A 25785-nucleotide genomic window follows, 5' to 3' on the forward strand; every position below is an offset into this window, starting at 1 on the left:
GCATGGCCATCATTTTTGGTACGCTTCATGGGCCATGAAAACCAAACCCCACCAAATCATCATTGGGAAGCGGATACCACTAAAAGTCCGTGGTAATGGCAGCTCTCCATCTCGAAAAAAATCATGTGTTTTTAAATGAAAAACCTGTTAAAAGTATGGCATGAAAAACTCCTGAATTTTTACTAAAATTGTGGTGGTTTTTATCATGGCCATGAAAAAACTATACTGTACCACAAACCACAACCTTTGTGACCATGTAATTCCCATTGTTAAGACCAGTAGAATTTCCCATTACTAGCCAATTAAAGTTCTCTTAATATCTTCATGGTATTGTGACTTAATTTTCATTTTCATAGTAAAAGGAGTTAAGGAAAGAACAAAATAAGGTTTTTGAGCCATGGCTAAACCTGTGTGGGCTCAGACGTTCATCTGAGTCTACAGACAACCAAACTGATAAGCCTTTGCCTCCTAAAAAAAACAGGCTGAGAAAAATCTGAAAGAACACAACAAGTTGACTGTAAGACAGCTATTTTTAGGGACATGTCTGTAAGAAAAAATGAGGTAATCTTCTAATTTGATGAAAAGGATTTAATTTCAAGGGTTGATCTTATACCTTAGACCTGAAATGAAGCATTATAAAGTACAGTGATAGACCTACATTGTGCCGATGCTATTTCAAACATACACGCATGTGATGAGAAAACATGAACTCACCAGCCTAAAGATAGTGCCTTGATCAAATTTCAAATGAGCTAAATTTACAAACTCGGGCATGCCAATCAACAATCAATAAATGACAAACTTATAGATTTCAGTATAGATTCTCGTTGTAGATCTAAAGATGAAATACCTATCTATGAAAAAAAGTATCAACCACACTCGGTGTTAAATTCTAGAGTCAAAAAGTGCAGATGAGGAGAATAATCAGTCTGCGCTGGTTTAATTTAGTGATCATTTAAAATCTGGACAAAAGGTATTAATTGCCAAAAAGCATTTTCATAATTAATTTAGCTGGCTCAATAAAGTGTTACGCATTGCATTACTGTGATTAAAACTCGTGAATGTCAAAAATGACGTGGTTTTCTTTATCATTATTCTTTATCCTGGTGGTATTCAGGTATATCCATGATGCGAATATTGGTATTGTTTGGTATTAAGTTCCAATGTTCGCGTAAAAGGAGACAAGATTAAGAGGAAAAACAATCCCATAAGGCTGCCATAGGAGAGTTCGTGCTCACTTTTTGTTCCACAGTGTACTGCGTCCCACAAACGAAACTGGAACTCTTGATGCCTGCATTTCGCCTTTCTTTTTTTCAAAGGAAGAACAAAATATTACCGACAGTCCAACCCCTATATAACGGCTACCTATTAAACAGCCATCCCCTATTAGGTGGCCAACAATCAAAGTCCCAATGAGGGTTCTTCTATTGTTTTTTACTTCTATTAAACGACCAACCCCCATTAAGCGGCCACCATCCATTTTCCTGTGGGTGGCTGTTTAATGGAGTTGGACTGTATTATCTGTGGATGCAATGCTAATCCACTGCTAATATTATTATTATCTTTATTTTGTTTTTTGCTCGGGTGGAGTTGGATTCTTCGTGGAGAGTCCAGACTTTCTCACAGCTTGTTTTGGGCATAGTATTGCAAGGTGATGCTGTCACTCATATCCTCCATTATTGTAACCCTGCTGTTGTAACTTTGAAGCAAGGAGACCCGTCAACTATTTTTGTCTATGTCATATGCTATGGATATGTTTGCAACTTTGCTACTTTTCAAATTTCTATAATAATAGTAATAATAATAATAATAATAATAATAATTTGTGAGCTTATATGGCGTATTTTCGATGGCTAAATGATCAAATGCGGTTTCCAATCTAAAAACAAGGATTTAAGGAAGGGGCTTGTGACCTATAAAATACATCGAATTCCTCGAAAAGCTAACAGTATCACGTACAATATTAGTTCAAAAGTTATCAATAAGAACGCTTACTATTACAACATATCCTCACCATACTGATGGTGAAAAAAAAATTTAATATGCACGGCTCGTAAAAAATATTTTGGGACTTGGGGAGGAGAGGGAAAATTATGCTTACCTGAAAAAAAAAATGTTGGCTACGCCACTGGAAGGGCCTACGTGCTCTGGGTATTCAGTCGCGAGCGGAAGAACTTTTAGAGCAAGCACATTTTTACTGAAGTTGTTTTACGACTGCCAATTCAATTACCCTCTGGTAATGAACCTTTCTAAGCCATTTTGCTTTTGAAGAGCTGTTTAACACTCCTTCTTCGCGGATTTTTTACGAACTCTCAAAATTACCTGCCCCAACGTTGCTCTCAATTGGTAGAAGACTGCGCCGTTCACGGAATCGAATCTCGATCAAGAATGATTTTTTTAAGCTTTCTTTTGTCAACTTCTTATGTTATGGTCGTTCATGTATTTCAATTTCACTTCTTTCCTCGTATCATGAGTATGTTCATATAGTAATCCCTAAATCCCAAGGTTAAAGAAGTGATAACAAAGCACTCAGAACAGAATTGCTTTCGTCATGTACAAGGATACACCCTTGGGTTATTTTGAATTCTCCCTTAATAATAAAAATTAAAATTTCCTCGATTGTGATTGGTTAAAAAAAACTCCTGTTTTCCACTAATTCACTTGCCATGTTATCAGACAGTTCAATAAGCCAATTACACTCAAAGTAGTACTTTAAATCAACCAATCACATTCATAATTGCAGCTTAAGTCAACCAATCACAATTTCAGAGCGACATTAAACAATTTACGTTTCCTTTGTCAGTGTATTTAATCCAAAATTTCCCTTCCTTTTATAACTTGGCTCTTCTTTTCTCGGAAATTGTGCGCGCGAGTCACAAGTATGATTTCAGACCGAATTGGACGACTCGAAATCTTAATACCATTCATTATCAGTCAGTCAGACCTCTCCGACTTTAACCCCACCGTTTGTGTCTCTTCCTGAAAAATGCTAACAACGAATTCTGCCGCAAGTTTTTATTGTAAGATTGTCAGTAACTACAAACGATTAATTGTAATGCGTTTCTCAAACGACGAAACTACAATATTCACCATATTCTCGACTGCCATTCAACTAAAGTGGACTAAAAAATTAGTATTTCACTAAAGTTCTAGGGGCTATGCCCCGATCACACTGCGTTTTTAATATCCTAAGCTAATGTGGTGACAGAAATCATTGCAACCTTTTTAATTTCATTTCTCGTGATTCTTTTTTCAGTTCGGTCAGTTCTTTATTCGGTTTAGATTTAAGGCTAACACGCGTTGCTGAAGTCCGTCTCACAGTTCGGTGTGTGCGGCTTCAGCAGGTGTCAGGTCACCGGTGACATCCTTAAACCCTCCAACTTCATGTGCTTCGACCTTGATTTTGAGCCTTTGCCCTGCCTGCACGTTGTCCAGGTACACCACACGGATAGTTAGATCGTTATAGTCGTGGTAGTAGAGAGCGTTGTTCGTGAGGTCCTTGGCCACTTTCCAGGAGGTGTAGTCTGCAAAGCGTTGTTGTTTCTGGTGACAAGCCACACCTTTAGGGATGTCGACCGAATTCAAGACGTGAAAAGCCAAGTTGACGGCCTCGGCGCCTGTTTTGACTGGATCAGCGAAGTTTGCCAAAGTGGCAGCACGTACCAGCCTTGAAGTGGGTGTCAAGTCACCAGGCATTCCAAGGAGACCGCTACCCTCACCCAGAGGTTTGAACTGAGTTCCACCCAAAACAAAGTCCTCGTGAGCGTACTTGGAGAGTTGAACGTAGTTACGAAAATTCAGCATGTGGAAGTCGTAAGGAGGAGAATTCGTCATCACACCCAAGAGGTTCTCATGGATTTTTCTTCCCTGGACTGTGAACTCGATAATGATGCTTTCGCCAGTTTTGTCTATCACTGAGTAGTGCAGTTCGAAGGTGTGCTGCAGAAGCTTTTTATCAAAAACCAGCGGAAACGATTCCATCTTGAGCGCCTCACGCACTTCCTTAACCGTTGCGAAGTTTCCCAGAAGCCAAGGGGCAAACTCGAGCTGGGAAATCGCCATTCCACATTTGTCGATTGGGACATCCTATGTTATGAACACGACAATCTTAGTAAAGGATTAAGACGAAATCCGATAGAAAATCGAGCAATTTCAGGTTTTAGAGGACAAAAATCTGGTACCAGAACAATTTTAAGTATTTTACAGTCATTTTTACATTTTCTTAAAGGTAAATACATAAATAATTGCCTGTAATAACACCGAAAACAATTTCCCATGGGAACGAGAGAAAATGAATTTCAAAGTTCAGAGAACTTGTGCAAACACACGCAAAATTTCATAATCAGTTTCATTTCGCCAGTATTTTCAAGTGTTTCCTACGAAGTTCAACAATTCGTTTAAGACGTTTTGGTGTTGTTGGAAATGATTTTTTTTTTTGAGAAGATATTTAAAACAGTCGTACAGAAGTTTGCAATACGATGTAAATAATCTTGGTATTAGGTTTTTGTCCACTCGTTACTCGAACTTCTGGTGGATTCTGTCTTAAATTCTAAAGCAACTATTTTACCAATTAAGAAATCCGAAGGAGTCATGTGCAGGTGACGTATCCCAGGCAAAGACCAGTCCTATGATAGCTTATCACGTAGGAAACACTTGTTGGACGCAAAGAAATCTCCTCCACATGTGAAATCTCCTAATTAGGAATGAGAGGTCTCCCTACGTGTTTTAATTCATTTGATATAGTATTTCAGAGGACCTGACACAATGAGCATCTATTGATTGACAGCCAAACAACCGGTCGTTTCAAATGTTTTTTTTTTTTTTTTTGTCATCGCAGATTTTTCCATCTAAAATTAATTGCCGGAACCTCTACCAAACTAGCCCTTTGTTATGAACAAAACCTTGTCATAGAAACAAGTAGCAACTGGGAATTTCGATTATGTTCGGCTTAAAGTGTCCCACGTTCCTCAAAATACCTGAAATTTGGCAAAGCCAGGAAACAGAAGACAACCCACTGACAGCCCAGCGCTATTCATTCCATCTGCACCAATTGGCAGTTTAAAAGCATTCAAGTATGCGACGGTGTGCTTGTGTTGCCACTTCAAGGGAGTTGGATGACTAGCGCAGTTCGCTGGTAGAGCTGCAGTACGGGAGTACCCCTTAGGTTCCACTATGATGTCCGACACGAGGCTGATCATAAACTCCATGGTTCGGCCGACGACTACTGTGTTATCTTCGGCCTTCACTCGAATCTCGGTGCAAGCTCTCGCGGCCAGAAAGAGATACGACAGCAGTTGAATCATAACAAGGATCTTCATTGTCATTGGAATCCGGATGAAGACCGCCTGAAGCAGAAAGATACGCTTCTGTAAGCAAGATACTTATCAGTTCATTAACACTGTCATTTAGAGTGGAATAATTTGAAAGACCACCCCAATGAGACGCAGCGGGATGTGTCTTTCTCCTGGATATTAAAGCTGGTGATTTTTATGCGAAAATATGAGAGAAAGGAAAGCATGATCTCTTGAGAACGGCAATGCCCTCTCTCCCCGGTGAACTGTGACGTGAAAAAGTCGGGGTTTTGAAAAAGTTTTCAAAACCAATAAAGGAAACTTGACATTAGCGCGCTTCTAATTTCCCTCATCTTTACTTTCTAATCAAAATAACTAACAACCCGACCCTTCCACATAGGATTCTGTCTCTTCGCAGGCGTCCCTTTTCCCAGTGCAAATAGAAATAACAGACGTCGGCAACGAGGGTTGATCGGTGGAGATCAAATTGTCCAGCATTAAGGGGTGTCTCTATGGGCGGAGTCTTGAAAACAATCACCTATGGTTGTATTGAATCGCGCAATTCGTACATGTAAATTTCAAACAATGCAAATACAGTTGCAATAAACAAAGAGAAGCAGCCACAAATATTACCATCTCTGGATTGAATTGGAAGAAATTATCGTGATATTACAGGAAATCGTCAAAGAAAATTATTTAAGTGTTTTTGCCAAGCCTCAGATCATTTTAATTTATCTTTTTTATGGACATTAGTCTTTTAAGATGAAAGCGATTAAATCATACATTACGGAATTAAACTCTAAGCTAAAATGATGCCAAAGACAATAAGTTTGGTCCGTGATCAGTATTTTTCCAAACTACTTTACTGTTTGAATTTCTTTAGATTGCCTTGTTGTAGAGTTTAGAGTAGCTTATTTGGCCGACTGATGTAGTCCTTGAGGCTGCCTGGTGGTTGAGAGTTCAACTGATGACTTGAGACCAGTTTTCTGAAGATATACTTGACTGTGACTGTGATACTGTTACTATGATCAGGTGACTGAGGCACGTGCACCCGAACTTAAGCCAAAAATATTATGTAACTCACCCTATAAATAAAAGTAGTACTAAAAACAATGCATCAACTGAAGCTCTAGTGTTACAAAGAGCCGGGCGAAAAAATGGTAGCTGGTGAGCCTAAAAAATACCATTTTCACCTTTTGCGATTTCTTTTATCCGGAAATTTGTGGGATTCCTTGTTATGGAGTCATTTGTCCACACTGAAATCGTCACGCTGCTTTCACTTTCAAAGTTTAACCGGTTCCGATCAGTAAATTGTTTCCTTAGAGTGTAGAGCTCGACAATACACAATTTATGATCGTGTGGCTACAGATCATGCCATGGATATCAGTGGGCCACTGGGCACGATTGGGGCGTGAAAAATTGCTTGTTTTGGAGTACAAGCATGAAACTTTGCACAGTCGTAGGGCATGCCAAACAATTGTGGATGTGGAGACATTCACTACAATACCGGCTTCCATATTTCCGACTCTGGGATAATTTATTTTTAGCCTACGATAAGAAAAAGCTCTCTACGAGAAGCGCGAAGGAAAATGAAGGTTTTTTTGACAACATAAGAATATACCGTGTGTCAAACAGTTCCAACTACCGTGTCATAATTGACTCGTCTGAAAAGCAAAAGCTAATCTAGAATTTAAAAAGTAGCAGAAGAAACATGTCTTTGCGGGCCAAACTTACTTCAAGATTTTTGCAGTTTGTGTGACTTACCAGAGCTGGTGCACTCCCAGAATAGCTACCTTGTGCTACCCGTACGATAAACGAAGCAAAACAACTCTTACAAACAAAATTAATGTCGGCGCTATTTTTATACTTTGATGCATCGAAACTTGACAGAATAATTTAGCATATACGCTACACTTCTAATCAGAGTTCTATTGTCATCAACTTGAAAGAGATGATGTAATAAATGGCGCTTGCAAACAAGCTCGCCTCCAAATTTTATTGTTTGCGACTTGTGGGATTACGTAATCATTGTCTCTGGGAACATCGAGGACCCGTTTACACGGGCCTAGACAAATTTTTGCACGGACGAATTTTGTTCCTGGACCGCCTGTTTACATGGATCCGTGCAAATTCTGTTACAGATTGCAGTGGTGTTTACATGGATCCGTGCAAATTTTAGACAAGTCGCGGCATTTGAATGGTTTTTTACGTCTCTGTTGTGATCGGTTATCGCTAATGTTTTAAGCCAATCATGTTGCAGCTGATGCAGTACGCGGCAAATCAAACATTGTGGCAGACAAAAACTTTACGTGGTCTGAGAAAGAAATTAATTTGTTGCTACATGTTGTTATAGACTTCAAAGCAGGAAAAGCAGGGGAAGGAGTTGATTGGGACACGGTCAGGAGCAAGTGCGAAGACGTAACCAAAAAGTTTTCGGAAAAGTACCCTGATAACAACTAAACTAGCGATTCATGCTGCTGCCGTTCGTCTCCTCATATCTGTAACCTGCTTTTGTTTGTTTCTTTTGTCTTAAATTTAACATAATGTAACAAACTAGGGACAAAATGTAACAAAATGTTTCATTTTTGCTAGGCAACTAGGTAAAACATAACTAGATTCGAGGCCTTAACCGCGCTATCTGAGCAAAAAGTTGCACGGTTCGGGTGTTTACACCAGTCTGTACGAAATATGGAACCGCGCCGGTCGAAAAGTTGACCTGTTTTTTTCAGGTCCCAAACTTGCACACGTAGCCGTTCAAAAATTCGTGCAGTTCCGCCGGTCCCGTGTAAACGCACGATGGAACCGTGCAAGTTTTTGTCCGTGCAAAAATTTGTCCGGACCTGTGCAAACGAGGCCCGAGTTGTGGCCAAATGGAAAGATATGTTCTTGTGACCCTTTCACGCTATTTGACACGTATACACCCAGAAAGTGGCATACAAAACAAAGATTTGATGGCCTTTGTCAATCTAAATCAGACATTTTAAGTCGAAAAACCCTTAAAGGAGCCATATCACGAGCTTTAGATACTACTTTGCAAAGCTGAAAATATATATTGGCAGAAAAGAAAACCCCCAAAATAATGGTTCCGTTTTGTTTAACATTATTTTACCAATTTAGCATGGATGGCAAGGATCGAAATGGATTGCAACTTGAAAACATTGGGCCAACTTTTTCAAGTTCCTTCTTGTGCCGGGGAAAAAATAGCCAAATATAGATCATGGTTTGCATGCGATTTAAAAATATAGATTGACATCTTTCTTTTGGTGTACCAGGGGTATTTTGATTATCATCAATGGTACTTGAGGCCACTTGTTATTTTTTTTTTTTACTAGACTTCCAAAACATTAAAATCACCATGACATAGCCCCTTTAAACAATGGGCAGGATACCCCTTGGCGTCAATTTTCGGTCCATACAAAAACGTTACGACACCTCCGTGAAACTGTAAAAAGCAATCATGGTTGTTCGATTGCTTAAGGTTTCAACAAATACACACTGAGCTTTTGATATTTTAAGCTTTACCCAAAGGCCCCTTCTTAATCAATTATGAAGCATTTGAATTGTCATTATAAAAGAAACCGAAATCTACAAAAAAACATACATCCCTCAAATCAGTGGAATGCCATTGCAAATTAGCAATTGGTTCATGGGTCAGCTGCGCGTTCATCGAGATATGAGGCACGCAGGAAGTTTGGAGAGAACGAAAGATGCGTAAGAGCTGGTCGAGGCGAAGCCGGTCGAGAGTAACTCTAGCTTCTTGAACGCTCTCCAAACTTCCCAAGTGCTTCATATCTCGATGAACGCATGGCTGACGCATGAAGCAATTGTTTTATAACGTTTTCATCGGGGTAGTTTAACGCGGACGACATCAGCGCGGACGATGGGAATGTGAAGCACGCTCGCGCAACTGAATTTGATTACACGCTATCTCATAAAGCCAGCTGATGAATCTTTAAACTGAGGAGCTGTGGGCAACAATTATATGTCGTTTTTGACAAGAGCATGCACCTTGGAGATCCCTTTGATGTCCATTCATAGCTGTCTCCAAGGGCAAAATGAGCTCTTTCTGCCAGCTGTGACCACAGTATTCAATCTGAGAGCTGTTTTACCCCTTGTCCCCGCCCACTAATAATAAGCTCATTTTATAGATTCTACTGATTATCCTTAAAACCAGTAATGGATGTCGGTGGGTCTGGGTACGAGTAAGTGTGCAAAAATTGGTTATTTCGGAGTACAAGCATAAGACCTTGCACAGTGTAATGGCTCCCCGTGCCAAACAATTGTAGATGTGAAGGCTATCGCCACAATACCGTCTTCCATAGTTCTAGCTTTAGGGTAAATCATCTTGTAGCCTACGATAACAAACTCCGCGAGTGGCTGGAAAGGAATGAAGGGGGTTTTTCTTGTATCCATAGTTACATGCATTTGTCCTTTGCGTGTTTACTAAAAACGCCCAAAATTACAAGCTTTCAGTTAACTTTCTATCACAGTTTGCACAGCTCTGCACTCTTCAAAGGTTCGAATCCGGTTTAAGCCTGGTTGTTTTAGGTTTGTCTTCTGGTAACTTCTTTAACTGCGATGTCCTTCATGTATTTAATTTAAACCTTCATGTATTTCATTTATTTGTTCCTTTCTGATTAAAATTGTTATATAGTAATTCCTGAATCCTTAGTCCACTGGTAGTTAACTTAATTCTGTTTGTATCTATTTGTGTGTATATCTATGTTTGTATGTTTTTGTGTTCCTGACCTAAACATGTAAATTTTCTTTACTTTTAACTGGCTGCCTAGCATTTTTAACTTTCAGGTTATTTCAGGTAGCCAGCATCCCTATCATTTGGTGTAGTGATAAAAATTCCGTTTCTTTTTCCTTAACTTCTGGGGTGAAATAAAGTGTTTTTGTTATTTTTGTTATTGTTGTTGTAACAAAGCACTTCGAGAACAACAAAACTTCTTTCTTCCAACAGGAAAATAGACCCCCTTGTTTTTTCCCCCTTCTCTTTTTGTGAGCACAACACTACTAACAACACCATCTAATCGAGTTATCTGCTTCAACTTTTTATTATCAAATTGTTCCAGGGATTTGAACTACAGGAACTAGGTCACGTTACCGACATGTGCAAGTTCTCTACTGCCGCTGTCAAACTCGTAAGAAGTCTAAGATTACGGTATTCTCAAGTGCATGTCTATGTTGACTAGAAAAAATATTGTTTCACAAGATATGCTTTCGTGTTCCGATCAGTTTGTGACAATAAAATATATAACATAAGGTGTTTCCTTAAATTGAAGGTTAAGGTTTAAAGATTCTTTGGCCAGTTCGTTCTTTTTTTTCTTTTCGGTTTCGATTAGGACTTACTCGTTGCTGAAGTCCCTAACAGAAGTCTTCACAGTTCGGTGTGTGCTTCAGCGGGTACCATGTCACCGGTGACATCCTTAAACCCATCCGTCGGAGACGCCATTTTGATTTTGAGCTTTCTTCCTGCCTGCACGTTGTCCAGGTACACCACGCGGATGGTCAGATCTTCGTAAGTGCGGAAATAGAGAGCGTTGTTCGTGAGGTCCTTAGCCACCGCCCAGGAGGTGTAGTCTGCGAGGCCCTGGTGCTTGTGGTCAGAAATCACTCCGTGTGGAATGTCAACAGTATTGAGAATATGGTAAGCCATCTTAACTGCCTCCTTGCTTGTTTTGACTGGACCAGCGAAGTTCGCCGAAATGGCAGCACGTACAAACCTTGAAGTGGGTGTCATGTCTCCGGGCATCCCAAGCAGACCGCTACCCTCACCCGTAGGTTTGAAGTGAGTCTCACCCAAGACCAACTCCTGGTGAGCATACTTGGAAAGTGGAACGTAGTTACGAAGATTCAGCATATGGAAGTCGTAAGGAGGGGCGTTGGTGACGGCACCGACAGTATTGTCATGAACCAACCTCCCATTTTCAGTGAACTCAATGACGATGCCTTCTCCAGTCTTATCCGTTACGGAGTAGTGCTCATCAAACGAAAAATCCAGCACCAGTTTTCCTGCAAACACCAGTGGAAATGACTCGGTCTTCATGGCGTCTCGTAACTCTTTAACAGAGGCGAAGTTTCCCAGAAGCCAAAGAGTAAACTCTAAGGAAGAAACGGCTGTGGTACATTTGTCTTTTGGAACCTCCTGTTATATGAATACGACAGCAAAATAGTTAAAAAAAAATGCCTCGGTTCCTCGGTGGTTCATTTTACTAGCCACGTACCCAGATCTCACTCGGTGTTCTGCTGACCACTGGAGATCCGAGTACGGGACCAGAGGGTTATTTATGAGGAAGGGTTTAATTAAGTTTTGGAAGTAAGTTTCCGATTCCAAATAAGTGGGTTGGACTTGACAATGAAAACAACGTTAACGAACATTAACAATTTATGGGCTTTTCATATGGGTGGGCCCAGTTTAGGTGGAAATCATTAACGGAGTGGAACAAGAAAAAGCGCTATTCTGAAAGTTTTATCAAGATGATCATACTAAGAGAGCCGGTAAAAAACTGGTAAGGATGGCACTGAAATGTAATCCACCTTTAGTGTATACCTGATATTTGGCAAATCCGGGGAACATGAGAGCACTGACTGAGAGCCCTGCGTTGTTCAATCCTCCAAGGATGATCGGCAAGTAGTTTTCACGTTTACGCACCTTTGAGTTACTTGGTCCTCGCCTCACCAATTTAACTTCATCTCCCCATAATTCGTTAAGAATTCTCCCGAGCAAATTTGAGCAAAACAGAGTTCAATTTGCTTACGGCAATTTCTTTCTCTTCGTATGTTCTAGACAAAATTTTGCTGGCTTCCATTACAGTTTCCTCACAATATTCGTAATTCCACAATACCCTAAGAGAAACAAATGTAGTTTATCAGCTCGGGAATATTTTATACAAACAAATCAAAGGTGCATAAACGAGAAAACTTACCACGACTTCCACTTCAAAAATGATTGAATCTCCTCAGTTTCTACGGAGCTTTCGCCGTTGATCTTACGTTTCTTTGGTTTTGAAGCCATTTTGCATAAGCTTTCTGTACGATTTTTATTTTGCATTGTAAATTCGACCTGAGGGGATTACAAGAAGTTTAGTTGACAAATTGCGGTCTAGTACCCCCGCGAGTCTTGTTTTGCCAACATGACGACGTTACCAAGCCGATTTCAACGGTCGTTGGGTCGCCGATCAAACGACACGGAGCTCTTCCATAGTTTTGTCGTTTCACTGGGGATACGAAGAGCCACCTGGCGTCGCTCGCAGGGCTGCGATTGTGTGGCTAGAGGATTGAAATGAAAGATCAACCTTTGCCCTTGAATTCTGCGGTGGATTTGTGGCCGTGGGTACATTTTAGCCTAGGATTTTTGACTTCGTTCGGCAGGCTGTTCCGACTGAGGTGTTTCGCCTTGTCCTCTCTTTATAAAGGGAAAATCGGAATTCAAAAAAGTCGCTTAAATCAAGTGCAATCGCTAAAATAACCACACCAGGAGCAAACAACACACGTCTGGAATAAGGTAAGCCATTTTTATTGAGAATTTTCACTTTTAACTACCTCCATGGATATCTTGTAGAAAATCCCATATAAACCCTTATAATTCGATTCCATATTGTGTTGCTTGTGTGGTTCGTAGAGAGAGCTTGGGCTGCCTGTGCCTTATCCGGTTGAATATTGTTTGGAATCGGTGGAAAAGTACTCTGAAGGCAAAATCCATAAGAGTGAGCCTGAACCAAGGAACGACAAATTATGTAAATACTGTCTACCTTATTCATCAGGGGAACATGATACGCGAATTAGTCGCACGGAGTTTGTTTACGCTGACGATAAACGAGCACACGATTGCAAATATTTGCTTACATTTGTGCTTCCAGTTTAAGATAATGTTTGTAAAATTTACTTTTACAAATTAGCTTTTACGTTCAAACATTACCAGTTAATGTGCGAATATTTAGCACGAAATTTGAAGGCTATAAATGTGAATATTTTCGTTCTATTAAACTTGTGAGTCTATGGAAACTTGCGCTGCCACGCAACGTGTCAACAAGTGGTGGACTTTGACACTATGATAAATCTGTCTGTATAAAAACCTCGGTTGTCGATGAAAAACGTTGATTTTAGCAATAGAAAGAGATTAAAAGTCAGCCAGTGAAATCACTTATATATATTTAATTAAGTGACGGCGTCGAACGCACTCTCATAATCTTTGATTACTTCTAGTCTAAACTTAAATCGATGTCGGTTGAACGTGGCCAATTTAACATGGAAAACTTAAGTGCTACAAACTGCAAAGCTCTGAACGAAGGTCCTCCTTGATTGAACGTTGAATCTGAGGATAGATCTAATGAGCCAAACTTGAAAAGTAAAACGATAATAAGTCAAAGACTACTGCAAGGCTGACACAACGTCGTAAGCTTAGCTTACATTTTAAACAATACTTCGGCTGGCCTCAGGTTTAGATGTTAAAAACGAAATTACAGTATTATATAATGGTGCCGATGTTTTTCCTGTTTTCAATAGCTGTTTCGTTCATTAAAAATTGTTCGTTTCGCTCATATAAGTTCATTAAGGTCGACGAATAAGACACATTCTCATCAAAGCTTACCACATTAGCATGAGATTTACTCATTTGCAAGTCCCTTTCCAGCAAACAAATACACATCTCCTGGTCATTTTTAACGCCTTGACGAGTCAAATGCTCGTGAAATTCAGCCCTCAAGTTGGCCATAGTACTAATTCGAACATTCGATGTCAACTCCACTTCAAGCGAAAGACCTGATGGTCGCGTAAAAGCTACAAAATCCTCACTCGGGTTGGCTCGAGGCACGAATTGAGTAGTAACCACGCAAACACGATAACGAGGCTAGCACTGACTGCACGGTTACTATTCCAATATGGCGTCGGGCTCGGTTACTATTCCAACATGGCGTCGGGCTCGGGCGCTCTCGTTCGGCCCGACTAATTACGAACAGTGTCTACACCTGAGAGAGTGAGTGAGTGAGTGAGTGAGTGACACATTTGCATATCGGAGTCCCCGCAACAAACACGTTTCTACGCTTCGCGTATCCACGAGTTTAAAAATTAGCCGTCGTCGTTCACGTTCTCTAGACAACGCAGAATAAATGCGGTCATTTCATGTTACTCTTTTGCAGAGTTCGGCAAAGAAATGTACCAAGAATTATAACGCACGTGCACAACCATTGTTCCGCTCATATAAGCCACGTACCCGTTCTACCTCAGTAGACATATATAGATTGTGCTTTAAAGTGTTGGAAACGTTGCTAAACTGACCGGGGTCAAAAGGTGCTCAAAACCTGCCCAAGAATGGCTAAAGCTACTCAAAAACTTCAAAACGTTGTATATCAACAATTCAACATGCGCCACAATCTGCTATATTTGACAGGATATTACTTTCTTAACCCGAACTTTAAAAGGAAGTTTATATCACAGTGATACGTGTATCTTAGTGAGCAACCGTTGGAAATGACCCAAGGTTTGTGGGCGTGTGGCCTCTGTCCTGTTCGTGGGTACAAGGGCTACCGAATCAAAAATAAAGCGAAACGTCTTTCACCTCATCAGCTGAGATTGTACTGAATATCCTCTGAAAAATGTGGAAATTTATTTCGAGTTCAAAAGCTTTACAAAAGTTGCCCAACACTTGTTCAAAGTTGCGCACAAAACAAAAAGTTGTTGAAGTTGCCGAGCACAATTTATATTTAATAATTATTCCACGAGCGCGCCTTGAGCATGAGATGATAGATGGCCAACAAGGCCTGTAGCGTGTGTTTATAAATACAATTGCAAGTAACTTTAAATTAATTAAGATTAATAAAATACAAAAAAATAATAATCCAATGAATAAATTCTTAACAAGAGAGCTTACAAAGAGCTACATTGATGCTCTTGCGCCTTTTTATGTGGATATTGATTCTTTTCTCTTCTGTTCTTTCACAGTACAGTTCTTTACTCCTCAGGACTTCTGGTATGTCAGCGGCCGGTAATGGACAAAACACTGTCCCCCAGTCCATGGACTGCCTCAATGGACCACCCTAAAATGGACTACCCCAGAAAATACTGTTCTATATAAATGAGTACTATTTAATGTTCTAAGCTGCTAGTATACTTAAATTACACGTAACTTCTGCTTATGTTCATCCCGCAGAGCCTCTAGCCACCATTTTGAACAATAATTGTACTTAAGAAAAAACTGATGAACACAAAATGGTCCAAAAAGCATAAACTCAAATCAAGTTTAGTCATTTGATTATCAATCAGCTGTACCAATCAGTATCAGGGTCATACTTTAAATTCTGTAAACATAATAACCTGAGAAGGCATGACAGTATTGAGGTGTGAGTGAGGAACACAGCCAAATATTTGGTGTAGGAATATCACGATTTAAATGTAAATGTCACACAGTGATTGTGAATCTTGCTCCATGTGATTCAGTCAGCTAGAGCACATGCACAAGGTAAAAGATGACAAGATATAGCAGATGACAAGAATAATGGCTGAATAGTTAACCTTCCAGGAACAATCCACTTTGTAATGATTAAGACCATTTTTGACATAAATGTCAAGGAAATGTACATTCAGTTCCTTAGCCATCTATAAATGCCCATTACATGTAATTCTGTTCAGCATTTGAGAAAAACAAAGGTTTCTGGCAGCAAAAATTAAATGGAATAGCCATATTTTGCAGTGGCAGGTCCAAGGGGCATTCACAAGGGGAGTGGAAGGTGGGGGGGGGGGGGTGGGAGAGAATTTTGGTCCTTAGAATAATTTTCAACTCTAAAGTAGGGTGGGGGCTGCATTACTAGAACTGGATCTTGAGCTTTTTATGTTGCAGAGCAATGAAAAGACATAAGTTTGCTCGTAGACACCAGAATAACGAGTTTTCTCACACACCATTGGTAGCATATCAAGCTGACCGCCATTTTTTCACTTATTTCGTTACACTCAGCCAGTGAAAAATTACTCTTAAGTGAGGCTATCCCGAGCCTGGTCAGCCTGGAACATTGCAAACAACACCCGTAACTACGTCATAGTAGTACTGAACATTAGGGCCGGAATCTACTTGTCTATTTTGTGTTCAGTGGTTCCAGAACAAAAATAAGCAAGGTATAGCAGCTTAGAACTTTAAATTTTAGGGGTAGTACATTTTAGGGTAGTTCATCTGCGTAGTCCATTGGGGTAGTCCATGGACTGGGGGTCAGTGTTTTGTCCATCACCGTCAGCGGCCTATTCACGGAAATTTAATGTTGCTGGTAGAGCCCAATTTTGATCACAGATTCCACACGTTTTCAATATGGGCTGACCCCTCCCCCCCCCCCCCCCCCCCACCATTTTCTCTTGGGTTGACTGAATGATCGTCGCTCTGGTTCCAATTTGACAAATGCGCAGAATGTAAAAAGTACGGATATGTGCGTTGGAAAATTCGCGCTGAACTCCTAAAAGAGACCAATCTGGGTATGCATAGCTCGAGAAGCACCAACTTCGTCATTTGTTACTTCTCGTTTAGTTATTTATCAAAATTTTTCCAACCTCCAGGTGGAGAAAGGATCCTGGGAACGAGGTTGAAACACTCATATGACATGTGACCACGAAGCAAGTTCGCTTTATACACCAGTGTATGCACCAGCGAGGAGAAAAGCTTGCCCAGCAGTTTGTGATCACGTTGATCGGCATTGCTTTAATCAACGAATCGCCTGGAACGAGATGTAGAGATAGATCAGCTGGGTAAAGTTTGGTGACATGGACGAGAAGGAGTCGCTTGCTCTTAAGGACGTTACACAAGGTCTTGAGTTACTTGTCAGGAGCCATCGACTACGTCATACTTCAATGAGGGATATGGCTGCTGAGCTCAATTGCAAGGTAACAGATTATTCATTGTTCTTTGCCTTTTTTATTTCGTGATGTGCATGGAGCCGGACGTGATCTAAATAGAACGATGTATTGGAATAATCATTGAAGCCTTCTTAAGCTTATTCTTGGGAGTGTTTTTACGATCGTTTTATTATAAACTGCTATCTATACAGTATGGGGCCCAGTTCTCGGCCACAAAAAACGTAAACTTGTATTTCTTGCCTTGGAATAGCCGTAAGGACTTAAAATTTCACGCATAACTAGCTTCAGCATTCAGTTTACACATGTAGAGCTATCGACTGCTCAACGCTGTTTTCTCCTGAGTAATAACGAAAATGGAGGCTTCGTTCGTGGGCCCAGTTCTCGGCCACAAAAGAGTGCACGCGATTCCTCAGAGTAAACAACGCTTTATTACCATATTTTGTTGTTAAATCACTTATAAGGCTCGTGTTTTGATATTTCGATCACAAATTATCCTTAAAGAGCTTTGCTTCATGTTAGAAAAGGAAGTTTTTTGCACACCTAGTTTTTCTCTTAAGTGCAGTCAAGCGACGCTAAAAAAGAGTTGGGTATTTCAAACGGGTTTAAGTTAGAGCTCATAGTTTTCAGCATGCCACCCCATTACAGCTTTATTTTTACAACTGACTTGACACGAATACTCCACACAAAACTATGAGTGTTTTTAGTGTTGAAAGCGAGCAGGATGGCCAAGAATAGGCAAATACGCAAAAGTACTAAGGAAATATTGAGGAGTGAATTTAGGTCAAAGAATTAAACCGGCCAGGAAAAGTTTATATTTAACAGATAGCTTTATCACTCTACATCCTTTATGCCAAGAATTGGCTTATTTGGGCTTTCTAGACGGACAAAATATAAACTTGAATTAAACCATGTAATTCAAGTAGCCGTAAACAAACACGTTTTCGGGGAAACCAAATTCACCTACCTTCGCGTCACCTCGACGTGCTCACGGAAAAACTCGGCAGGACGAAACAAAACTCGGCAGAACGGAAGACGAGGAATCAAGCTAGCTTTGGAAACAATTGCTTTTTATTCAGATTCATTTGTGGCACGAAAAATAAACGCTGAACAAAAAGTGGCCGAGAACTGGGCCTGGTCGAGAACTGGGCCCCACACTGTATTCTTAACGATTTTAGGCTACCTTTCTGATTCGTGCAATTAGCTTACAAGTATGCTTATGTCGAGGCCTGACTAACCTGGGAAACATTGTTGCGAGAACATTGTTTCTTGTTACGTTTTCCAGGGTGGCTAAATTAAAATTAGCCCTGGTGGCTTGTTTCGGAAAACAAAGGGTCACGGGGTCTCAATAAGAAAAGGAGCAATACATTTATTTGTTTAGATCATCACAGGCAGCCCAAGCTCTCTCTCTGAACCACACAAGCAATACAATATGGCATCAAATTATAAGGATTTATATGGGATTTTCTACAAGATATCCACAGAGGTAGTTAAAAGTAAAAATTCTCAATAAAAATAGCTTACCTTATTCCATACGTGTGTTGTTTGCTCCTGGTGTGGTTACTGTATTTTACTGTATTTTAAAAATCCTCAGTTTCTACAGAGCTTTTGCCGTTGATCTTATGTTTCTTTGGTTTTGAAGCCATTTTGCGAAAGCGGTCTGTTCGATTGTTATTTTGCATTGTAAATTCGACCTGAGAGGAGCCCGGGTGTTACAAGGAGTTTGGTTGACAAATTGTGGTCTAGTACCCCCGCGAGTCTTGGTTTGCCAACATGACGAGGTTACCAAGCTGATTTCAACGGTCGTTGTGTCGCGGATCAAACAAACACGGAGCTCTTCCATTGTTTTATCGTTTCATTGGGGACACAAAGAGCCGCCTGGCATTGCTCGCAGGGCTGCGATTGTGTAGCTAGAGAATTGAAATGAAAGATCAACCTTTGCCCTTGAATTCTGCGGTGGATTTGTGGCCGTGGGTACATTTTAGCCTGGGAGTTTTGACTTTGTACAGCAGGCTATCCCGACTAAGGTGTTTCGCCTTGTCCTCTCTCTATGAAGGGAAAACCGGAATTAAAAAAAGTCTCTTAAATCAAGTTCAATCGGTAAAATAACCACACCAGGAGCAAACAACACTCGTATGGAATAAGGTAAGCCATTTTTATAAACCCTTATAATTTGATGCCATATTGTATTGCTCGTGTGGTTCAGAGAGAGAGCTTGGGCTGCCTGTGAGATCATTGAGGCCTTCGCACTCCTTTTAAGCCGCCTTCACACGGCAAACTTAAGTTGGCATACCCGTGCTGGCAAACGTCAAAAAGTTGGCAAGCTCGTTCCTTCACACGTCGAACTCGCATCAAATCACAACACACGGTAGTTTGCAACATGGCCGACTTGGTGCAGAGGCACTCACGTAGAACAATGGAACAAAAGAAGAATAGAGAAAAAACAGAAAGCGAGAAAGGTTTGGACGAAACTCAGTTTGTCTGCTAGCTCCTCCATTTTCCTTTGTTTGGTTTTAGTATCTTTGTAGACTACAGATGAAATGTCCCACACAGCTGGACAATTACAGTGGAACCTCGATTTAACGAAGTCGCTGGGGACCGGCCAAATTTGTTCGTTAAATCGAGGGTTCGTTATATCGAAAACCTCGATATAATGAATTTGAGGGGAAACGACCAAAATGTTCGTTATATCGAGGTCATACTTAATAATTGATCTCTAACACAGGTGGCTTCTGTCACGTAATTCAGGGCAAGTTTCGTCCCCCAGAAGTGCCACGTTTTGAGATGCAATTCATGAAGCATGGTGGCTTTCAGTATCAGTTATTTTCACTTTTGAGCAGACGTGCAGGTTTTGTTTACAAAAGAACGACACTTTCAGAGTAGCGAAAATTATTACAAGATAGAGGTTATACAGAAGATTGGCTATGCAAACAAGGAAACGGGCTTTAGTGTTGTTATGTTGCACTACGCAACATTTCCGGAATTCAAAGAAAGTAGAGCAGAAGTTAATTGATGTCGAAATACTATAGTGCCAATGTCTATGACATATAATAAGCCGTTGACTGAAAGGTTGCTGTCTCTTTACCATAAGGATTACAAGCATTTGTTGACTGTTGATCTGTTCAGCATTTATCTTTTGTCGCGTGTTGACACTGTAATTTGTTATATCAAGGTAGATTTTACGTTTGGGCTTCCGGATTATGTTTGTTATATCGAAGATTTCGTTATATCGAGGTTCTATTCCATACATTTTACTGTAACTTTGGCCGGGACCTAGAATATCGTTCGTTATATCGAGGACTTCGTTAAATAGAGGTTCGTTAAATCAAGGTTCCTCTGTATGAACCTTTTCGATAAATTTAAAAGTGACCTTGCGTTTATCTTGACTTGCGTCTGCCATATTGTAAAGTGTCATGCAAATGATTCATGTGAATAGAGCGCGTGGTTTGATTGGTTGACAGTTACCAACACATGTTTGCCAATCGTTCACATGTCAGATACGAGTTTACCAACATGAAAAAGTTGGTGAAAAAGTTTGCAAGAATAGAGGCAAGTTCTATTTGTCGCCAACAATTTGCAAACATGTTTGCCGAGCATTTTTGTGCCGTTCACACACACCAACTTGAGTTTGACAACACAAGTTTGCCAACTTTAGTTTGTCGTGTGAAGGCCATTTTAGAATTTCCCACTGCCAACAAAAAATAATCAAATCGCTCCTCCAACAAAAAAATTAAAGACAGTGGAACCCCTTACTTAACCTAGTGTGATCATGCACTACCCCTAACTCTCCTTTCAATTTTCTTCTCTCCTTCTTCTGCAAAAAGTATTAGAATCTGACCTTAGCTTGCAGGTTACCTCAACAGGGCTAACCAGTCTGGGGCAGACCTTTCAAACTTCATGATCCAAACACAGACACCCAGCTTTGACGAACATCCTCTAGCATGCTCAGTGTGCAGTACTCACTGTCTCTGACTGATCCCTGCAATCTGTTTTTGCACCATTCTGTGTTTCAAGAGATCTTGCTTTAAAAAATAAAGTTTCCTATTTTGTGCACTGGTTGACCTGCAGTATGTAGATGTACAGTAGGTGTGACCGAATCTGTTGCTCAAGTCAAATTCCCTAGAGTCACCTATTTTCCAAAAATTCCCAAATTCCCTAGGTTTCTGTTTGCAGCTGAGATTGCAATCTTAGCAGCTTGTACAAGCCCAGTATAATCTACTGTAGGCTGAAACGAACTCTACACTGAAATGGCTAGAAAGACTATTTTCAATCCCCCTTTATTCCTTACCATGTCCTAATTACTGTGTGATGGGTGCATACTGTCTATACATGCAAGCAGGTGCACGGAAGTAAAATCCAAGAAAATCAAGCATGGGATGCAATGTCCTAGGTTAACTTTGTCCCTGGATTCTTTACATTATATGATTACTAATTTTAAAAAAATCATAAGATACCAGTATGTGGTTATAAATTTAGTAAGATACGTGTTGGCTGAAATCAAGGCTCCTCAACACAAAAAGAAAATAATTGACAATACATTACAGTAATGACTTATGACTTATTGTGCAATTACATGTATCTGATGTCATGTCAAAACCTTTCCACAGAAATTTGTATGTTCTGTGATGTTTAATAGTCAAATAATTAGTTTCCAGAATCTTCTTTTTCAATAGAATGAAGAGATTAACAAAGAGACCAAAACCTACCTGTAATATGTTTGTAATTTATTTAATAGTCCCAGAAAAATAATATAAATGATATATTTAATTTGTTTTGCACAGCAATCACAATATACTGCACAGTGATTGGGACCCAACAATCTAAACTCCACTTATTTATTAATACATGTAATAAGCTAAACAATTGACAACATGACAGTAGTGCAGATACTGGGGTTGAGGTGCAGCTTCTGAGACATTATGTTCTTCTTTTTGCAGGGAAAGTTCAATGATAAGATTACAAATTGTGCTGAACAAGTGGAAAAGCAATTCAACATTGGAGGTTATTCCTCAGACAATCCATTGAAAGTTACTATCCTGGGAACTAGGTCGCGGTTGTTTGAACCACCGCCAATGACATTTTGTCGTGATTCCCTACTCTTTTGTCAAGAGTTGGCTATTCAATTGGCAAAATGTCCTGAGGTTAAAGTCACATTCCTGGTCCCAGAAAATTCATGCAGTAAATCTGAGAAGATGTATGCTGCCTACGAGGGAGTTACCATTGTTGAAGCAAAGGAACAACCAGGTTTTGATGACCCTTCTGATTGGTTGTACTTCCCACCAGAAAGCCTCACTACTGACATTGTAGTTGGTGCAGGTGAAAAATTGGGCAAAATTGCACAAGTCTTTAAGGAATTTCATCATTGCAAAAACATTTATATTACTTCTGACCCTTTGGAGGAGCATGCAGTTCTATTAGAAGAGAGAAGAATTGTAGAAAAAAAGATTGCACATCATGAAAAGGGTTACAAAAATGTTGGACTCAGTCAAAAGGCTGATTTTGCTGTTGCTCCTGGTCCTAAGATGTCTGAGAGTCTTTCTGCTTCCCTCCATTACCACAAGAAAGATGTTTTCAAATTCACTCCTGGTATACTCAGTGAATTTTCTGATGTTAAACATGCTGCTGCTGAACGAACAAAATTTCGTATCTTAATCATTGGTGGTGGAGACCCTGACAATTTTGAACGAGAGGGTCTTAACACTACTGCGGAAGCAGTGGTAGAGTTGAAGGACAAATCTTATCACCTTTTGTATGTTGGTGCACAAAAAGGTAAACATGAGCAATTTGTCAAAAAATTTTGTCAGTGTGGTGTTTCAAAAAGTCAGTTAACCATTCGAAGCCTTCCCAAAAGTGAAGAAGAGTTGAAAAGCTTGTTCTGTGAGGTAGACCTGGCCATTATGCCCTCAAGTGAACAGGGATTTGGAATGATGGGTCTCGCAGCATTATCTTCTGGTCTGCCTGTCCTGGTACATGAGGATTCAGGATTTGGTGAAGCCCTGAAAGAGCTCAAATTTGGAACATCATCTGTAGTGGATTCTGAAGATGCCAATGTCTGGGCCAAAGCAATCAAGAGGGTGCGAAAAACAGACAGGAAGATAAGGCTTCAGGAGGCTGCATCACTGCGTTCACATTATGATAAGAAGTACAGCTGGGAGGAACAGTGTAGAGCTTTGGTTCAAAAGATGTTGACCATAGTCTCTGGTATGAACTTCTCTGGTGCTTTAATCTATCTTTTCTAAATCAATAGTTACATGTACAAATTTCAATCAATTATTTGGATTATGTCAATATATATCTTTTGCATTCAAGACAGGTAATCAAAGGGCTTTGTAAAACCATTCAAATGTGTTATAACCTGTCTTTGTACCATAATTTTGTATTCATTTTTTGTAAGTAATGAAAACACTTGTGTCTTATTTAACCTAGCTATTGACTCCCATGCCGCCCATAGCCGGCTGTGACGAGCCTTGGCCTTTATTCCACTTCTGACGTTATCACCTTTGACCAAAATTGGCATCATCTATACTCAACTTCTGCAGGAGGAAAAGGTCTTTCCAGTGATACCCAGATCAGAGTGATCGGCTCAGTGGAGCCTGAAATATGCACAAAAATGCTCAGAAATTTTTGTGAAAAATTTGGAGCAAAGTTTTCTGCAACTACACGTTGCTACTTCATGGAAAAAATTGCCTGTCTCCATGATGCTTTCGCAGAATTTTTTGAAATGGAAGCAAGCCCAGTAGAAGGTCAATCACTGCAGCAAATAATAATAAAAAAAAAAATTGAAAAAGAGAAAAAGGAAAGGTGGAAAAAAAAGTAAAAAAAACCCCAAAAGTCAAAAAAATTTGGATTTCTGCCCATGCCTGAGCAAAAATGTTGTAAAACCTGATGCCAGTGGAAAGAAAGGCATGCAGGTCATGTTGCAAATGCATTTTTGAGTAGATTGGAGCTACTTTGGCCCATATCCAGCCTGAAAATCTCCAAAATGTCCAAAAATGCATTTTTGGCAAAAAGCTCTGGGAGTCAATGCGTTAAATATTAAACAATTCATGCAGTAGCTCCTTATAGCAAATAAATATCAAAGTTTACAGTCCCAAAGTATAACTGAAACATGGAAATAAGTAACAGTAATTGGACCCAGTGGAGTACAATTCAGGAGAAATCATGTGAGTAATTTCAAAATCAGACTAGCATGAAGCGTGAGGCTGATTTGAAATTGCAAGCACAATTTCACTCTGAATTGTAAGACACAAGGTCCAATTACTAATTAATCATGTCTGTAACAAATTTCGGTATTAAAAACGTCTTTTGAAAACCTCTTTTGAGGGAACACGTCTGTAGCGGTTTTCATAATTTTTCAAAATGGTAGGAAACATTGCGAAGGAAGCCATTAAAGCATGCGTAATTGGCATGCAAACCATGTGGGTATCCAATTACAAAAAGTTCAAATTAGATACCTGTACATGTAATTGGACACCCACCTGATTGTGCACTGATTATGTGACAAATAGGCCTGCAGAGAACCACTTACAATGGAGAATTTTGTTATAGATACGGTTAATAATGAAACAACCCCAAGTGAATTAAAAAGTTCCAGGATTGCAGCCCAGACCACCAAGTAAACAAAGATTAGGGAATGCAAGCAACATCCATTTCAGCCTCTAGTTTTCTAGGTACTGGGATTTGTTAGGGAGCAGTGCATAGAATGGCAAGAGAAAAAAAAAGGAAGAGCAGCTCATTTGCCCTCCTATTTTTTTCCTCTCACTGTTGATAGCGCCACTCACAAATGTACCAAACACCTGGAACAGTCTTAACATACATGGACAGAGTTTCAAGATTAAGAAGACATATTAAGAGACATTGCTTACTTACAGTTGAGAAATGGCACTGCCCTGGGATTTCAAATGTGCAAATTTGGTCTTTTATCTTATGCTAAAGTAGTAGCATGGTGTATTAAGACATTGCCCTCCTCCATTATCACTAAAATTACCTTACTAAAGTAATTTTTTAGTTTGTTAACAGTAATTTTACAATGTATTTAATAAGCCTTATGTGACTTTTTCCCTACTAATGTCTTTTATCTTTGTTTCAGCCCAACCAGACTAGACTTTGTGAGAGGGCAACTGGATGAATTAATACCCAGGGTGGTCAATCAATTAATACATAGCTGACTGATTTTCCAAAAACATGCTCGCTATTTTGGTGCAAAGTCTTTAGCATGGTTTTCATAAATCCAGACATGTATTGGCACAGAATGTCCGAAACTGATCAGGGAATTCCCCAGTTTGACTCTAGATGCTTTAGAAAGATCGACAGAAATTAGACACAGTCATTTTCGGCCTTTTTGGGTCATCCAGTCTTAATACGTTCTAATATATGTCTGGATTTATGAAAACAGTGTTAATGAAATCAAGCAGTTTTTATTTATTATTATTATTATTTATTTATTTATCTTTTTGCTTTCCTTATGGCAGCCACTTGTAAGTCTTACCTAGTATAAAATGTAGAGGAGTTCTTGCTGCATGTTTCATTTATTTATCTATTTTTTTCACTATTCATCGCTACCCCACCCTACCCCTCCCCTTTTCAATCGGTGTTAAGTTTAGCCCAGACTACACTTGTCTGAATTTCAGTTCACGTGGTGACTGTGAGAAGTAGCCAT

At 39.8% G+C, this 25785-nt stretch overlaps 4 protein-coding genes across 4 annotated transcripts in view; 2 read left to right on the plus strand and 2 right to left on the minus strand.

The window, feature by feature from the left end:
- Positions 1-25785, plus strand: part of LOC145494796 (uncharacterized) — a 101824-nt gene that overhangs the window by 11033 nt on the left and 65006 nt on the right. The window lies entirely within an intron of this gene.
- LOC145494778 (penicillin V acylase-like) lies at positions 3001-7127 on the minus strand. Its single transcript, XM_081474350.1, has 3 exons — positions 7056-7127; positions 4977-5345; positions 3001-4086 (listed from the first exon to the last, which is right to left on the minus strand). The coding sequence occupies exons 2-3, from the start codon at positions 5322-5324 to the stop codon at positions 3316-3318; spliced, it is 1119 nt and encodes a 372-aa protein (XP_081330476.1). The 5' UTR covers positions 5325-5345; positions 7056-7127; the 3' UTR covers positions 3001-3315.
- LOC145494174 (penicillin V acylase-like) lies at positions 10330-14010 on the minus strand. Its single transcript, XM_081473635.1, has 4 exons — positions 13888-14010; positions 13569-13636; positions 11848-12013; positions 10330-11442 (listed from the first exon to the last, which is right to left on the minus strand). Exons 1-4 carry the CDS (start codon positions 14008-14010, stop codon positions 10675-10677), a joined length of 1125 nt encoding a protein of 374 aa, XP_081329761.1. The 3' UTR covers positions 10330-10674.
- LOC145494764 (uncharacterized) lies at positions 20472-25289 on the plus strand. The gene is made up of 2 exons (XM_081474332.1): positions 20472-23327; positions 25216-25289. Exons 1-2 carry the CDS (start codon positions 22046-22048, stop codon positions 25227-25229), a joined length of 1296 nt encoding a protein of 431 aa, XP_081330458.1. The 5' UTR covers positions 20472-22045; the 3' UTR covers positions 25230-25289.

Source organism: Orbicella franksi, chromosome 8 (assembly GCF_964199315.1).
Source record: "Orbicella franksi chromosome 8, jaOrbFran1.1, whole genome shotgun sequence".
In the NCBI taxonomy this organism is placed as follows: Eukaryota; Metazoa; Cnidaria; class Anthozoa; order Scleractinia; family Merulinidae; genus Orbicella; species Orbicella franksi.

Excerpts from the sequence above, each read along its gene's own strand:
- LOC145494778 (XM_081474350.1), bottom strand. The coding sequence starts at position 5,324 with ATGACAATGAAGATCCTTGTTATGATTCAACTGCTGTCGTATCTCTTT. Across the intron at positions 4,087-4,976 it reads CTGGCTTTGCCAAATTTCAG|GATGTCCCAATCGACAAATG; the intron begins GTATTTTGAGGA and ends TTCATAACATAG.
- LOC145494174 (XM_081473635.1), bottom strand. The coding sequence starts at position 14,010 with ATGGCCAACTTGAGGGCTGAATTTCACGAGCATTTGACTCGTCAAGGC. Across the intron at positions 12,014-13,568 it reads CCTTCGTTCAGAGCTTTGCA|AATTCTTAACGAATTATGGG; the intron begins GTTTGTAGCACT and ends TTTGCTCGGGAG. Across the intron at positions 11,443-11,847 it reads CCGGATTTGCCAAATATCAG|GAGGTTCCAAAAGACAAATG; the intron begins GTATACACTAAA and ends TTCATATAACAG.
- LOC145494764 (XM_081474332.1), top strand. The coding sequence starts at position 22,046 with ATGTTCTTCTTTTTGCAGGGAAAGTTCAATGATAAGATTACAAATTGT.